Raw genomic sequence first — 17,055 nt, forward strand, 5'->3', positions numbered from 1 at the left:
CAAGCTGACACTGGAAGTTCCAAAAATATTCCAGCTCTCAAGCTAGGTACAATTAAATGGAAGTGTGGAACAATGATAAGGAACTTGCTGTTCTGTTTTTTTAAGACATCCATGTCACTGAACAAGAACAACAAACTACATGAATTTGATAATGCTGGCTTCCACCAAAAATCATTGTTCCCACAGTACTAAGGACATATCCACACAGTTCTGAAGTAAAAAAAACTAGCTCCAGAGAATCTTGCTGGCATCAATCCGGAAGACCCCAAAGAGAGTTACTGAAGTTCAGTTCCTTTCAGCCTAAGATAAAGCATTATAGGCATCAACAGTAGTTTTCTGGAATCATGAACTTTAGAGGTACAGTCTTAATCGTTTTGGGCTTCTTTCAAAAGAGCTCTGTGGGTATCAACGTTTTTAGCTAAGTAATCTTTCCTATGAAATAAAAAGTATTTTGCTTTCCTAACTGAAGCTAGGGAACATGGCAAAAGGGAAAAAAACAACCCTTTATCTGTATTTTGTATATGGTGCCAAAAATTGCCAAAAATGTGCACATAACCACTTATATCCAACTTTAACAATATAGTTATTATCAAAAAATGTTTAGTTAGACTTGAGTTAAAGTTGTTTAACATGAAGAGAAAAAAGAAAGCATGATGGATAGAAAAAGAGAAACTGAGGTTACAGTTAAAGGAAAATAGTTCTTTATACGTATTGGTCTTTGGTTGAGGGAATTGCACACATCCAAACTGCTTAATACAGTTCACAAAAGGTTCTATGATCATATACCTGTTTGCTTCTCATGCTTTTCCTGTCATTTCCATGACTTCTCTACCTTAGTTAATCCCAACAGAAGAGGTTATAATATCTGGCAGTATCAGTGTGCACAGCTCTGAGGATGTAATTGGTTATGGTTCCATAGCCACTCCATTTGAATGCTGAATGAAATTTCTTACAGGACAAATTCCAAAGTATGCAAGGATTTTAGAGAACAGCTTCCTTCCAAGTTCAGAGGTACAACTGCACTGACTGATGCTGCCAGAGAATTGTCAAATTGATGGTGATACTGATACTGAAGTGACAAGAAGGGGAATAATGTCAGGAGGAAACAAGAATTCTGGGGAAGATCAGAGTTGGATGAAGGAAACAATAAACCTAAATATATCCCATGTGCTAGAATCCATAGCTGTCTATTGCTGCCAGCCGAATACTAACTCATAAATAAATAAGTATTGCGGGGGGGATTTATACCTAACCAGTATTTTTGTTTTTCTTTCAATGGGTAATATTTTTGTAAAATGAGCCAGGCTGCAAATGGTACTGGACAGAAAGTTACACAAAAGTTGTGTGATGGATTATAACTGGAATACAGGTGAGCTGTAAAATTTGGGGGAAAAAATGTTTTTGTACAAATTAACCACAAGGCTATCAAGTTAATATCATGAGAATCTTTCTAATTTATCCTACTTGACAGAGCTTAAGATGGTATATTATATAAACTCAGACTTATTGGGAAAAATGTATATCTTACAAGTACATTTTCAAGTGTGAGGACACGTCATTTCATATACAATATATATATTTAACTGCACATCTCTCACTGGCCAAACTACATTTAAAACTTTAAAAAATAAGAACATAATTCAAAAGTTGCAGACATTTACATTTCTCAAATGGTGAAAACACATTATTGTAGGATTAATTGAAAGGCTCTAGTTAAATGAACTTATTAATTATCTGAGGCCATTGGCAAGGTTCCAAGTAGGTCAACTATATATTGTCTTAAATCTGGTTGTGAAAATTCACATTGAACATTCCAGTCATGACTTTATAACTTTCAGGAGTCATTTCTCTGAGGCAAATGTTCCCCTTAGTAAATCTAGGACCTAATTCTATTTGAAGTTTTAGTTCTATAGAGAAAGTCACTTATATAGCTTATACCTCTACAGATACTAACAATACCTTTTGAACAGCTAAGAAAAAATTGGAGTTTTTAAAATAAAAATCAAGCTAATAAATAAAATCAAATTAATAAATATAGTTTCAAATAACTGTGTTCTGTATAGGCCTGTGCAAATAGTTGATCTTTCAGTTCAGCTTCCAAACTGAACGACAGAGAAAAAATACCTTTGGTTCAATGCAAACCAAAAAATAATTTGTTAAACATGTTTCTTGCTGTAATAAAAAACTGAAAAAAATGTAATAGGTTAAATATCAAATTTAAGTTTTAGTTCGACTCATATGAAAATATAGTTCATTTTATGCATTTTTTTCAAAAGCAAAACAATAAAAATGAAAAGCTAGACTTAAGCTGTATTCAGGAAATGAGCAAGTAGGAGGATTTCCAGCTGTAGCCCTTTTCACCCAATAATACAGCACTTTGGAAACTGACATAAGATGTTGTAGAATTCCCTTCACTACAAGAGAGAGGATTTGAATTCACATATCCTACCTCTAGGGGAATGCCCTGACCGCTATTCTATAAGATATCCTGGAATGGAGTACTCTTAATCTCTTCTGTTAATATTGTTATATTTAAACATTCATTGAGACAAAATAGGTAAAAGAGAACAACAGTATAGTTTGATGGTAAGGGCCCTCATCTGAGAAGTAGAACCCCTAGGCTCCAATGGTTATATAAGTAATGCATACCAAGTAGAACAGCATTAACAGGAGAAGATGCTGCCCACAGATACCTGAGTGCACAGTAGGTCAGGCTGTGCTGGGAAATGTTGTGAAATGTGGATTCAAGTCTACTCAGGCATAGTGGGGAGTTGATTCTTGGTCTCATGTCCTGGGTAAAAACCCTAACTACTGGGTTTTTAAGAAAAGGGGTCAACTATCCTCCCCACCTCCCCCCAGGATTATGAATCCAACCCAATAATTTTCAGCTAATTCAGTAAATAAACTCATTGAAAATATTTAGCGAATTCTACCTGAATTCACAAATAATTTGGAAAGAACAAAACTGCATTTTCAATAAATCAAGAAAAATTAAATAAAATAGTCCATTCCTAGTTATAAACTGAATTCTGATATGGTTAATAAAGACAATACCTACCGGCACCATACCTACCAGTTGGGGAACTCCCCTCTTGTCAGCAAGGAGGCAGAAAAGGATCTTGGAGTCATCATTGACTCCAAGATGAACATGGGTCAGCAGCGTGGGGAGGCAGTTAGGAAGGCCAACCGTACCTTGTCATGCATCCACAGATGCACCTCAAGCAGGTCCAAGGAGGTGATCCTCCCCCTCTATGCGGCACTGGTCAGGCCACAGCTGGAGTACTGCGTCCAGTTCTGGGCACCGCACTTCAAGAGGGATATGGACAACATGGAGAGGGTCCAGAGGAGGGCCATTCGCATGATCGGGGGCAGCAGGACAGGCCCTATGAGGAGAGGCTATGGGACCTGAACCTGTTCAGCCTCCACAAGAGAAGGCTGAGGGGGGACCTTGTGGCCTGTTATAAATTAGTCAGGGGGGATCAGCAGGCATTGGGGGAATCACTATTCCCCCATGCACTGCCAGGAGTGACCAGGAATAACGGTCACAAACTGGCAGAGGGCAGGTTTAGGTTAGATATCAGGAGATGCTACTTCACGGTCAGGGCAGCTAGGATCTGGAACCAACTTCCAAGAGAAGTGGTGCTGGCTCCTACCCTGGGGTGTTTTAAGAGGAGGTTAGATGAACATCTTGCTGGGGTTGTTTGACCCCAGTATTATTTCCTGCCATGGCGGGGGTTGAACTAGATGATCTGCTCAGGTCCCTTCCGACCCTAGAAACTACGAAACTATGAAACTGGTTTCATGGTTACAGAAAAAAACAAGGAGTCATGAAATCACTCTGCTATGGTTTTACTGAGTGACTTTGTACAAGCCACTCTTCAGTCTTTCAGTACCCCTTAAAATGGAATAAGATCACTTTTTTCTTTTTAGAATCTGGGATGATGAGGATTTAATTATGTCAGATACAATATTTTGAGCACTATATGTCTAATAATATAGCCTAAGTATTTACAATGAGTTATTAACATCATTCTATTTCTTTTGGTATTAATATTTTAACAGTCAGTGCAAAGGTGTTTGAAAGTTTTAAATTTAAACATTGTTTTGTAAGAAATACCAAATATGACTTAAATAGCTTCACAATACATTTTATTCTATTGTTGATAAATATATCTAAATCAGATTAGCATCAATATACTATTTGAGAGTACATGCCAAACTAAAATAACCTTTATTTGTCTTTTAAATCAAATCTTCATCATTCATCTATCAAGCCTCTTGAGCTTTACTATTCTTTTAAATTTCAAAATCAGTCAAGGTTGGAGTATTGTTGTACCCACGATGATCCAAGATGTGTATGGGAGTAAAAGGTTTCTTGTGTTATCTTTTATTGAACCAATTGTATAATTGGAAGAGCTGTTGGACCAGCTTTCAGACATGAAGTGCCCTTCTCCAGGGACCTGAGAAAAGCACATGAAGCCTTTCAGCTTACAGTTGGTCCAATTAAAGTTATCATAAAACATCCTTCTTCTTGTACACAATTAGTCAAAATGTAGAGGAAATTCTTTGAGAAATCAGTGAGGGTAAGTCTGTTTTCCTTCTCTCCTAGAGTTTTTTTTGATGTTATCCATCCATTATTTGCTAAAGTTGTCAGCTGAGAATATATCAGCGAAGTGAAGATCTAAGGAAGTGTTACCTGTTTGAGAATACATAATGATACTCTTACACCACTCTTGTGTTGTTTAAAATGTTTAGCTTACCTATGCACACTAGATCCATAAAACCATACATTCCATAGCAGATCTGAAAAAGGATGTCCTTTCTTTGCCATACTGCATAGGGGCTGGAGGCTGACCATAGAAGCCAAGTCACACTTGCTACTAAGAACAAAGATCCTAGGATTACAGCAATCATCTGCACTTTCTCAACCAGTGTTATAGTAATGCTTTGCCACTAAAAGAGAAACAAAGTAGCATAAGATAAAGTGTTACTTTTTGCAATCAGACATGAAATCAAAAACCATTTTAACATTTATGCATGCCTTCATAGATTTTTGCAAATGTGCTTTATGCTAACCCTTATCAAGAAAAAAGGGCAGACTAATATGAAAGACTGGTTTAGGTTTTTTGCAAAATGATTGTCCATATCACCATCTTGAGGTCTATTTGGGGTGTATTATTTTAATCTTATTTTTAATACATGGAAAAAATACTTAGTATCAAGAAATAAAGTTTGCTATTCATATCAGTAGGATAATGAACAGGGTGTAAAAAAAAAGTGGAAGAAACGAAAGAGGGTGCAGCTTAACACTGTGCGTACAGAAAAGCTTCTCAGGCACACCTAAATACAATGCAAAAATAGCTCAAAATAAACATTATAGTAAAAGGATTCATTAAAAGAGGATAAAGTAAGTGAAATTCAGTCATAAGTACAATATTGTGAAGGAATACATTTTCCTTCTATCATGTTGTACATATACATGTGATTTGAGTTTGTCAGGTTTTCAAATCTATAGAACTCCATTTGGGTTCTATGAAGTAATATATTCAATAGCAAAAATCATTTTCATACTTCTCAACTACAGCCACACAGTGTAACTGGGCAGATAAATCTTTTCCTATTTTCTCACATTATCAAAGGGAGGCAGAAACAAAATAAGTATGTTCTAAATGCCTGAAATCAAAGCACTTCAATATAATAAAAATGTACTTCCATGAAATAACTGTTTTGAAAATATGAGATGGGTTTAAAAAAAGCATTTTGTTATAAATTGATAAATAAACAGCAAACCTTTAATAGTGCAATTTTGGCAAGGCAAAGGTCCTTTATATAATGAATTTATGGTAAGATGATCGTGTTTTGGTTTTCATTATTTTAACTTCAAAGGAAAGGAATTATTTACGCATTGTAATTATTTTTAAATGAAGTTTTCCATTCCAGAAAGGGAAGTCAGTGCAAATATTTCACTGGGAATAAGGAGTCCTAAATTACTAAAGAATCTCACCTATGGGTCTCATTTGGAATTATGATGACTTCAGTGGGAGGACAGCATAAATAAACTGTGATTTGTCACTATCACTTGATAACTGGTAATCATCATTTCCAGGGTACCTGAGGAGTACAACTTTTTCCATAAGAAAAATGCAGTAGATATCACCAAGAAGCAAGAGGCAGGCCAGCAGCTGTGATGCCTCTGACAGTGTTGGTGTAACAGGTGGTGAAAGCAGCAGCAGTTGTGGCAGGGTAATGTTGGAAGTGGCAGGGTAAGTGACCATGGTCTAAGCAACCATGGGGGAACCACAGCAGGCCAAGCAGCTGCATGGGAAGCAGGGCTATGTTGGAACAACTTTTGCTCACCACCCTGCTGTCAACCAGGGCAGTTGTTAGCTGCTCATTGAGTCCCAGGCTCTTATCTTTTAAGACAATGGATGTTTCCTTACTCTAGATACCTGAGTCGATATTTTAGCTGCAGGCACTGTTATTCCCCAGAGCATGAACAGTGAAAAGGAACTGGATGGCATTACAAGGGCCCTGTAGCACCAGATTTGTAGCAATTACATACAATTTAAGGTGATAGTGAGGAGAGGGAGCTGACTTTTCTAACACCAGTGTCAGGTGTTATGACCTGGTTTTTATAGCACTTTACTCCACACCACATTGCATGCTGTTCCAATCACTTAATCTTTTAACATTAAAAGAACTAATTGTAAGTCAAATTCATCAGTGTGAATGAGGCTAGTGAACAAAGTAATAACATTTTAATGAGTTTCAATGTTAAGAAGTTGCACTAAATATTTTACAAACTGAATTATTTAACATTAAAAACTGAATAAATCTAGCTGTTAAGAAAAAATTGTAATTCTAATTTAAATCACTGTATTTCTAACAAGGACATTTCTTTACTTAATTTGGTCATTTATTTCATAACTCCTTTTTGGATGTCAATATGAAGTCTCTCTTCCATTACCTCTAATTTTTATTGTCATCTGCTAACTGCATACTTAATTAGTATCATCATCATTTCAGCAAAGTGCTTTGCAAGTTAAAAATCAGGTTAGAAATTATTTTCAGAATATGTAGTTTACGCAATGAACATGTAGTTTATGCAATGGAGGAAGAGATTTGCAGAAATACCATAGGAAAGGTTAACATCTCCCATCAAGACAAAAGTCTTTAAATTTATATATTGATAGCCATAATCTCATTATTCCTATCTGTTAAGTGCTTTAAGTCATTGCTAGGTAAGAATATTATTTCCTATCTTTATATCTTTAAATAACACCAACCCTTTCCATATTATAAACTGGCAGATGGAATTTATAGGGTAAATTGTAATCCATAGTTAGACCTATTCACATGGCACCACATCAAAATAACTTTGTAGATGCCTCAATTTAGCCATCTCAGGGTTATTTCTGGTTTTTTAAACAATGACTGTGCAATGTAAAATGCATGAACAATTCAGGGAGCAAGCATTAGGGAGCATGTCTCTGTAGCCTAGTGTGGACAACACTTTTCTGCAAGGGAGGGTATTCTGGGCTCTGGTCCCACCTGACAAGACTATTTATGTTTTTCAGATGAGAAAGCCATAGGTTAAAAGACAGGAGTGACCCTAAGGGCAGGAACCAGAATGAGGGACTCCACATTCTTTTCAGAGGCTATATAGTCATACTCCCTCTTGCTTGCTTTCTCTTTCTGGCCCCAAAAATGATGTGCTCTTGGCTGCATGGTGGTGCAGATTCTACAGAAAGGAAGAAGAAAAAGACCCAACCTAAACCAGCTCAGAGTCCATTAGGGCATTCTTCTGATATGTGGGAATTTGGGGTTGTTCATTCAAATTGAAGAGAGCCTTAAACCAAGATCTCTCACTTTCTGGGTAACTGCTCTTAACAATTAGTCTATTACACAAAATGTAGACACCACCAAGACCAGTGCTGTCATCGTTTTGTAATGAGCTATATTCATGCTCTCGGTATCAAACAAAAATAGGTATGCCTTATCTCTGCATAACCAGTCAGCAACCTCTTCACATGTGATTTGGATCACAGCCAAATTTTAGCAGTAGTTAGCTGCTTAAGTAGATAATCTGGATTACTTCAAAAGTCTTCATAATACCCCTAGTTTATTGCTAATGATCTTTGCAAAATGCATGCAATAAGTGAATCTAGGTATCTCCACAGTTTTGGTAAGGTTTAGGTGGAGTCACTCTGAATTGCTTTTTGAACATTAGACACCTAAAGCTTGCCTAAATCATGTGTAGTGGCTTGAAAGATTGATTATGAATCAGACCATAGTCTACGCTACCAGCTTGCATCCATGCAGCTACTTACTCAAAGTAGCAATGGTGACTAAAATATCCATTGTAGGCATGTTCCTTATAGAAAAAATATTGTAAATGCAACCTCTGATTTAATACCCATGCTGCGCTACTTTTAGCAGGTATAAACAACTACAAGAGATAAAAGGCAATGGGGACTAAATATTATCTTCATTAGAAGACACTGTAAGAGTACTCTGCATGGACACCATACTAAAATATTCTTCCTGCTTTTCCTTGGAAAATAATCACATTTACCCCTTGAGCTTTAGCTTTTGAGGACCTACTTGACTGTTGTTTTTTTGTCTTGTGTGTTGGTTTGATTTGGTTTGGTTTTGTTCTCTTACCCACACTAAGGGAACTCTCACTGGCATACAATGTACTGGAAACTTTCTGCACATCAGTTACATATCCTGGCTCTAACCCTGAGCTCAGATGCATTGTTCCTCTTCTGTTTTAAGTGCTTTGTCAGATTATTTTTCCAAAATAACTTTCAAAAGCAGAAGTACTGCAGTACTTTTGAGCTTTTAAAAAGTTCACTTTTTATAAATTGAAAGAAGCCTTCTACTCAGAAGGGCTAATTGTTTAATAAATGAGGTTAACTTAACTGTAGCTGCACCTAAAATAGATATGTATAAAGAGAAATACACCTTTTCAAAAATGGTTACTCTGAGTAAACCTGCCAATTTTTGAATGAATAGAGCCTCTTGATTAGTATATTTTCAAGTTTGTTATGACTAAAGCCTGTAAATGTCTTCATTTTGCAAGATCCATGGTACAATAATAACCTAAAAAGCAAGGCATGAAAACAGAGGCTATACTTGGAGTATAATACAGTATGAAAACCACTCTTCAATAAAAACTGTGGATTTTCTTGTATGTTAATATAATAAAGGGCTTAGTCCATCTGTCTGTCTGTCCATAACGTTCTTGGAGCATTCTGATTGGTTACTAAAACAACCAATCAGAGTGCTCCAAGAGCATTATGGACAGGAGGCAGCATGGTGAACCGCTGCCATGATGGCAGAGACAGAGGGGATGGGGGGGAGGGGTGATACCAGTGCTGCTGGCATTGCCCCCCAGGCCCCACCTCCCTGGAGGTGTTGGAGTGCCACCATGATGACAGGGATGGATGTGAGCAGCTCTGGCCTCCGCCCTTCCCCCTTCCCTGGCCCTGCTCCTTGGAGGCAGTGGCAGCACAGGGTGCTAGCAAAGGGGAATGGAGGGGATGGCGGGGCAAGCTTCCCCCCAACACACTTCTGAGAGGCGGTGGTGGCGTGTGGGGGGCAGGGTTAGTGTTAGGGTTAGCAAGCTTCCCCCCACAGTCCATCCCTGCCTGCCACCCTCCCCACCCCCACTTCCCATCACCATGCATCACTCTTGAAGGGCAGTTTGCTAGTTCTTAATCAGAAGCATAGCAGTTTTTCTTATGGCCCAAAAATGAGATAAGAAAAGCCCCTTGCCTACACCTTGTGTTATTTAAGTAGCTGTCTACAAATTCATATAACCAGTTCTCTTTTTAGACAAGCAACATATGATAAAATGGAAGGAAATGTGTCAAATGAAATATGATTCATAATCTCTCTATCTACCTTTTGGCTTAGTTAATGTTGGATTGTCTGAATTGAACTTTAAAAACAATGGGTCACATCTTCAGCCAGTGTAAATCAGCATGGTTACACTGAATTCACTTTAACTGATTTATTGCAGCTGAGGATCTGAGTCCAAAACATCTAAAAACTAATGAAATGCTTAAAAATGTACTTTATTTTAGAAACAGAAAAGCTTGAGTGTTTAGAACTGAAGTTGAACCAATGTGCAGGTACAAATAGTAATGGTTTAAATACAGGAAGAAAGGTGTTTGTGCCTGTGGCAATGCACCTTTGGGTGCCTGCCACTTTAAGGGCAGATGCAGGCAGCTACCAGGTGCCTGATGAGAGCAGCCATTTTTGGAACACTAGGCATATAAAGGCTGCAGTTTGCTGCTGCCAGCTGAGAGAGATACATTGTCTGACTGAGTGGCATAGAACATCTAGAGGTGAGGCTTTTGGTCCTGAGCATGACCTAAAACTGCACTCTGCTGGGGAAGCTGCCAGGCCACTAACCTCCCTGGTGAAAGTTGAGTAGGGGCCCTTAACCCTGAGCCCCACTATCTGGTGGGAAATTTTGAGAGCTGGGGGAGTAGTGGGGGCCAAGTATGCCCACATGTAGATGCCTGAGCCCAGCAGGGATGAAGATCCCAGAGACCCCAGAGTGGGTAGTGAGTAGAGCATTGGGAGGCCCCACACAGTTGGGCTGAAGTCAGAGTAGCCCTGAAGGACAGTCCCAGGGGCATGCTGAGTAGGCCCAAATGGGATTAAGCCTGAAGGCCAGTGCAAGGGCCAGCCCCGTGAGAAGTTGGTTGCAAGCATAATGCAGAGACCTCAGGGTGGGGCATAGTGTAGAATTGCCCAGCAAGGGGCTTGGGGCAGAATTAGCCCAGGGTTTGGCACAAGGCCAGACTACATAGAGTAGGGGAACTCATGGGAACTGAAGGACTGTGTGGCTAGGCCAATATGTGAGTAGTGAAGCCCGATGGCCCAAGAGGGGCTGCTCAAGGAGGAGCAAGGGCAGTTGAGGGTGGCCATGCAATGGGTGATATGCCAGAGGCCCAAGTGAGAGGGAGGCAGAGTGTAAGAGGCCTCCTGTGAGAGGGGAGCAGTGTGAATGCATGAGTGGGTGAAGCCCAACTTTAGACTGGGTTTGCTCTGATCTCAGACCAGGGAGTAATACTAATCTGGATGCCATCTGCAAGGCATGGGCAGCAGTGCAGAGTAGGTTTGGAGCCGCAGATTGTGCCGCCTGCTATCGGGGCAGTAATGGTCAGTCTCCCACATTATACCAACAGTTTATGGAGCAGAAAAATCATGGCAGGCGAGACTGGGTGGACTGCCCCATAGAGACAGGTGGGCAGGCCAGCATGAGAGCTAGACCTGAGAGCCTGCCCCCTGTCACAGTGCCCAAAAGCCTGTAAAGAACTATTTTTTCCAACTATTCAGTTGGTCTAATAAAAGATATCACATTTACCCAAATAACCTTCTATTCTACCCAGGACAGCATGGAAACACCAACAGACTCCTTAGGCCTGGGACCTGTCACAGTGCCCAAAAGCCTGTAAAGAACTATTTTTTCCAACTATTCAGTTGGTCTAATAAAAGATATCACATTTACCCAAATAACCTTTGTGGTAATAAATTTAACTCAGCTCCTAACTTGACTAAGGAAACAGACAGAGACCAGAGGTGCTGATACTGCTTATTTCAGTTAAATCTTCTGAGATAAGGAATGCCTTGCTTTGTCTTGATATATTACCCTGTTTATGGATGTTAATTTTATTTTTCTCTCTAAGAAACCAGAAACTGATAACTATTTCTATAAGCACAATGTTTCATTCTTCTTTAAGTAAATTGCCTGTATGTCTGTGCATGTAAGATTTACTGTGCATGTTTAGTGATTTACTGTCCAAGGTCATATTTTTTTCTCTCTGTCTTAAGTATAAACATGCTTGTAAACTTATAGAGTTCGAGAAATCCTTTGAAACAGACAAGTGGATGATTCCCCTCGCTGTATGGAATCCTCCCTGTGATCACAGTATTGTCCTAAATAAAGAAAAGCTGGCTCTGTCAGTTCTGATTCAACCACAATGCGAAGTTTGATTTCTTCCACACCTTGTCTACTACCTATGACCTTAGACTAACTCAGTGACAACCAACACCCTTGCAATATAGAAGGAAGAAGGGTATTTGTGCCTGAACTTGTAAAGAACAATGTTTCCAACCATTCAGTTGGTCTAATAAAAGATATCACATTTACCCAAAGAACCTTATCTGCCAATGCTTTAAATATGCCTTAGAGGCACAGCACTGAGTTGACTCTAATTCAGAGCCATCCCATCCCAGGATGAATCATCCTGTTTATTTCAGACCATTTACCACTGAGTTTGGTATCATCAACATATTTAATATATCACGCAGAAAGCAAGGCAAAGTGGTACTTTATAGACTAACTACTGGGTTTCACAAAGGCAATAGCATAACTAAGGCTAGGCAATAAGGGCAGCAGTCCCAGGTGCCAATGTAGGAGCAGAAAACAAAATTAACATCTGCCACTGCAGTTTCACAATCACAGTAGAGGCACAGTGACAGCCAGAAGTCACCACTGCCTCAGGGTTACCAAGTGTCAGTAAATTTAGTGACTGCCTGTTTAAAATTAGGCTAAAGATAGCTGTCACTAAAGTCCATTAAAAACTTTAGCCAACAGTAAAAACACAGTTTGATTGAAGTTCTGGGCCCTGGCAGATATTACATTTAAGATATGATTAACCAGTTAATCACATTTTAAGTAGTAACCCAGCCAAAAATTCATTCAATTAATGGTGTGATAAAACAGGGAATAAGCCACAAAGTTATTACAAAAAAAATATGTAATAACTTTGTGACTGGTTCCTAACATCTGACCAGCACTGGAGTCTTCAAGGCAGCTAGGAGCCTTAATGAAATGACTAGTGCTTCCAGCCATGGGAGCACCACTTATTCCCTGCACCAGCAATAATGCATGTTTGGGATCCTTGGGGTTCTGTCCTGGGATATGGGGGAACAGGGCCAGTGGGGGTAAGGCAGGAAGGTAGACAAAGAGGGGTAGCAAAGTAAAAGGTATAGTTGAGGGCATCAAATTGCAAGCAAAAGTAAGGGGGCCCTGGCAGGGAGGGCAAAGAACAGTGTAAAACCATCATTGCAGTCAAGCAGATTGTAAACCCAGGATTTTTTTTTTTTTTACTACAAGCTTTTTACTGACAAACTGCTTTTTTTTTTTCTTTTTACAATGGCTGATATTAAACCCTTACATTTGAACCCAGTTCTTCTAACTGGTGCCTGGCAGAGGAGTTATATTTATGTTATGAAAAAAACATATATTAGTTAAAAGAGATGTCAGTAAAAAAGTTTGGCTATCAGCAAAAAGCTTGCAGAGTATCAGTAAAAAAAAAAGGGGAGGGGTGGGGGTTGGCAATCCTAACATGCCCCTGTAGTGGGTTGTCTCTTCACATAACATAATCTTTATTTCCCTAGGAGAACTTGCCCCCACAAGACCCAACACAGAATCATAGAAAATTAGGGTTGGAAGGGAGCTCAGGATGTCACATCTAGTCCAACCCCATGCTCAAAGCAGGATTGTCCCAAACTAGATCATCCCAGCCAAGGCTTTGTCTAGCTGGGTCTTAAAAACCTCCAAGGATAGATATTCCACCTGTTTTACTACCCTCCTAGTGAGAAAATTTTTCCTCATTTCTAACATACACTTCCCTTACTGCAACTTGAGACCATTGCTCCTTGTTCTGTCATCTGCCACCACTGATGGAGCTCTATCCTCTTTCGAACCACACTTCAGGTAACTGAAGGCTGCTATTAAGTCTCATCTCAGTCTTATCTTCCACAAACTAAATAAGCCCCCCACTGGACTTTCTCCAATTTGTCCACATCCTCTCTGTAGTGGGGGAGGGGGGACAAAACTGAACACAGTACTCCACATGTGGCCTCAGCAGTGCTAAATAGAGGGGAACACTCCTACCAATGCAGCCCAGTATGCTGTCAGCCTTCCTGGCAACAAGGGCACACTGCTGGCTCATATTCAGTTTACTATCCTCTGTGACCCCCAGGTCCTTTTCTGCAGAGCTGCTGCCCAGCCAGTCAGCTTCTAACCTGTACAGGTGCATGGGATTCTTCTGTTCCAAGTGCAGGACTTCGCACTTGTCCTTGTTGAAGCTCATGAGATTGCTTTTGGCCCAAACCTCCAATTTGTCTAGGTCTCTCTGAATCCTAGCCCTATCCTCCAGCATATCTACTACTCCCCACAGCTTGGTGTCATCCACAAACTTACTGAGGGTGCAAGCTATCCCATCTTCCAGATCATTAATGAAGATATTGAACACAACTGGCCTCAGATCTGACCTGTGAGGCACTCCACTTGATACCAACTGCCAACTAGATTATTACTGTCTGAGCCTGATGCTTCAGCCAGTTTTTCTATCCACCTTACAGTCCACCCACCCAGCCTGAACTTCCTTAACTTGCCTGTGAGAATGTTGTGGGAGACCATATCAAAAGCCTTGCTAAAATAAAGGTATACCAAATCCATCACCCTCCCTGTATCCACAGAGCCAGTCATCTCATCATAGAAGTTAATCAAGTTGGTCAGGCATGACTTGCCCCTGCTGAATCCATGGTGACTGTTCCTAATCACCTTCTTCCCCTCCAGGCACTTAGAAATTAATTCCTTGAGGATTGGCTCCAAGATTTTTCCAGGGACTGAGGTGAGGCTGACTGGTTTGCAGTGCCCTGAATCCTCTTTTTTCACTTTCTTAAATATGGGCACTATGTTTGCCTTTTCCAGTCATCCAGGACCAATCCTCGTGGGGAGAGGGATTTAATGGTGGGGGTCTACTACAGACCCCCCCCCAACCAAGGGGAAGAGCTGGACTGGGAATTTTTGAGCCAGCTTGCAGAGGCACTTAAGGCAAGGGTTGTAGTTGTCATGGGTGATTTAAATTACCTGGACATCTGCTGGGAGGAACAGTCAACCAGGTAGGACTGTTCCAGGAGGTTCCTGGATGAGATACAGGACCCTGCACTTAATTCAGAAGGTGCACAGTTCCACCAGAGGAAATGCCCTGTTGGACCTGGTCCTGGCCACAGGTGATGACCTGGTAAGGGGCCTCCAGGTTCTTGAACACCTGGGCGATAGCGATCATCGCTTGCTGGAATTCACCATCCAGCACAGGGTGTCATGGGCCTGCAGCAAGGCGGTAGCCCTAGACTTCAAGAAGGCCAACTTCAACGAGTTGAGATTAGTAGGAGAGGCACTGGGGTTCTTGAGAGCAGGGGAACTCAGTGCCCAAGATGAGTGGTCGTTCCTTAAGGAGATGATACTCAGAGCCCAAGGGGTGACCATCCCAACAAGAAGCAAGGGAGACAAGAGTGCCCAAAAGCCCCCCTGGCTCACCAAGGGCATCCAGGACTGCTTGATTGCCAAAAAGGCAGTGTACACCTGTTGGAAGGGGGGTGCTATCACCAAAGAGGAGTATACCTCCTCTGCTCGGGCCTGTAGGGGGGCTGTCAGGAAAGCTAAGGTGGACATAGAGCTAGGACTAGTGTCCAAGATGAAAGATAATAAAAAGTCCTTTTTCAAATATATAGAGAGAATGAAGAAAGCACCGGGAAATGTGGGGCCCCTGCAAGATATTCTGGCAATCTGGTGGTTGCGCCAGAGGAGAAAGCGGAACTCTTTAACCAATTCTTCACCTCTGTTTTCTTGTGCAGGGTCCGGGACTTCCCCACCATGATGCAAGATGGACTCGGGGGGAAAGCCTCCAGACCTCAGCTTGGGGAAGACCAGGTTTGACAGCTTCTGGAGGGACTGGACTTGTTCAAATCAGTGGGTCCAGATGCTCTCTACCCCTGGGGTTATTGCAGGGCCCTTGGCATGGCTTTACAAGCACTCGTGGTACTCGGGCCAGGTGCCAGATGATTGGAAGATAGCCAATATGGACCCCATCTTTAAAAAAGGGAGGAGGGAGGACCCGGGCAACTATAGGCCCATCAGTCTTACCTCAATCCTAGGGAAAGTCTTTGAGAAGATCATCAAGGAGCACATCTGCGATGGGCCAGCTTCAGGGATGATGCTCAAGGGCAACCAGCACAGTTTCATTAGGGGCAGGTCATGTCAGACCAACCTGATTGCCTTTTATGATCAGGTCACAACAGCATTGGATGCAGGTGTCGCCATGGACGTAGTCTTTCTGGACTTCGTAAAAATGTTATTTCATTTCTGTATAACTGCCGCGCAGCATTCTCACATTTATGTGACCTTGTAGTCTTGGCTGTTAATCAAAATGAAAGCTTTGTAGTTTTCTATGCTTGTATCAAGCTACACATGCACATTTTATAAGTTTCTTTTCTTATCTGTAAGTGTCATTTCTGCAGAAACAAAACTTATGTAGAAAATCTACCTAGTAACTACTATGTAAAAGAAGCTATCCTATCCCTGTATGCTTAGCTTATATCATAGTTAGTGTCATACAGGCAGTCCAACCAACATCTATAAAGAGGCAAAGAAGCAGGAAACAGCAGAGACGATGACTGGACAACCCTGTAGGCCTGATCACCCTGCAGCCAGTTCTCAGCCTCCCCACCTGGGTGTATCCCAGCGAAAACCAAGGCCTCGAAAACCCGACAATCAACAACGACTCACCGTGTTACAGTTTTAAGGAGCCGGCAGCCGCACCTATCATTGGACTAGTTCCAGTGGTGGAAAGCAAGGGCTAGCTCCGGAACCCCGTGAACCAACAGACATCCTATAGACTTATTACAGAACACTAACAACTTACTTTAAGTCGTCTACTTGCGCCAGCTCGGCGAACCTCGAAGGCGGTTATAAAGCTACCTCCAATTCCACCCCATAAGCCGCGCGCTTGCCCGCTCCGCAAAGCCCACGGCTCCCCAAGCGGTGCCGGAATCACAAGCCCGGCATTCCGCCACAGACTTCAGCAAGGCCTTTGACACCATCTCCCACCCCATCCTCATTAAAAAACTAGGCGACTGTGGCATTGATACCTACACAGTCAGATGGATTGCAGATTGGCTGAAGGGTCATACTCAGAGGGTGGTGGTGGACGGGTCATATTCGACCTGGGCAGCAGAGTCCCC

At 41.2% G+C, this 17,055-nt stretch overlaps 1 protein-coding gene across 1 annotated transcript in view; it reads right to left on the reverse strand.

Annotated features, from left to right (window-relative positions):
* MARCH11 (membrane associated ring-CH-type finger 11) overlaps window positions 1-17,055 on the reverse strand; it is a 45,693-nt gene that overhangs the window by 5,591 nt on the left and 23,047 nt on the right. The window contains exon 2 of the mRNA XM_019541851.1: window positions 4,761-4,953. Coding sequence (XP_019397396.1) covers window positions 4,761-4,953 — 193 coding nt within the window. The remainder of the gene's footprint in view (window positions 1-4,760; window positions 4,954-17,055) is intronic.

The sequence above is a fragment of the Crocodylus porosus genome, unplaced genomic scaffold (genome assembly GCF_001723895.1).
Source record: "Crocodylus porosus isolate Cpor-Errol unplaced genomic scaffold, CroPor_comp1, whole genome shotgun sequence".
Taxonomy (NCBI): Eukaryota; Metazoa; Chordata; order Crocodylia; family Crocodylidae; genus Crocodylus; species Crocodylus porosus.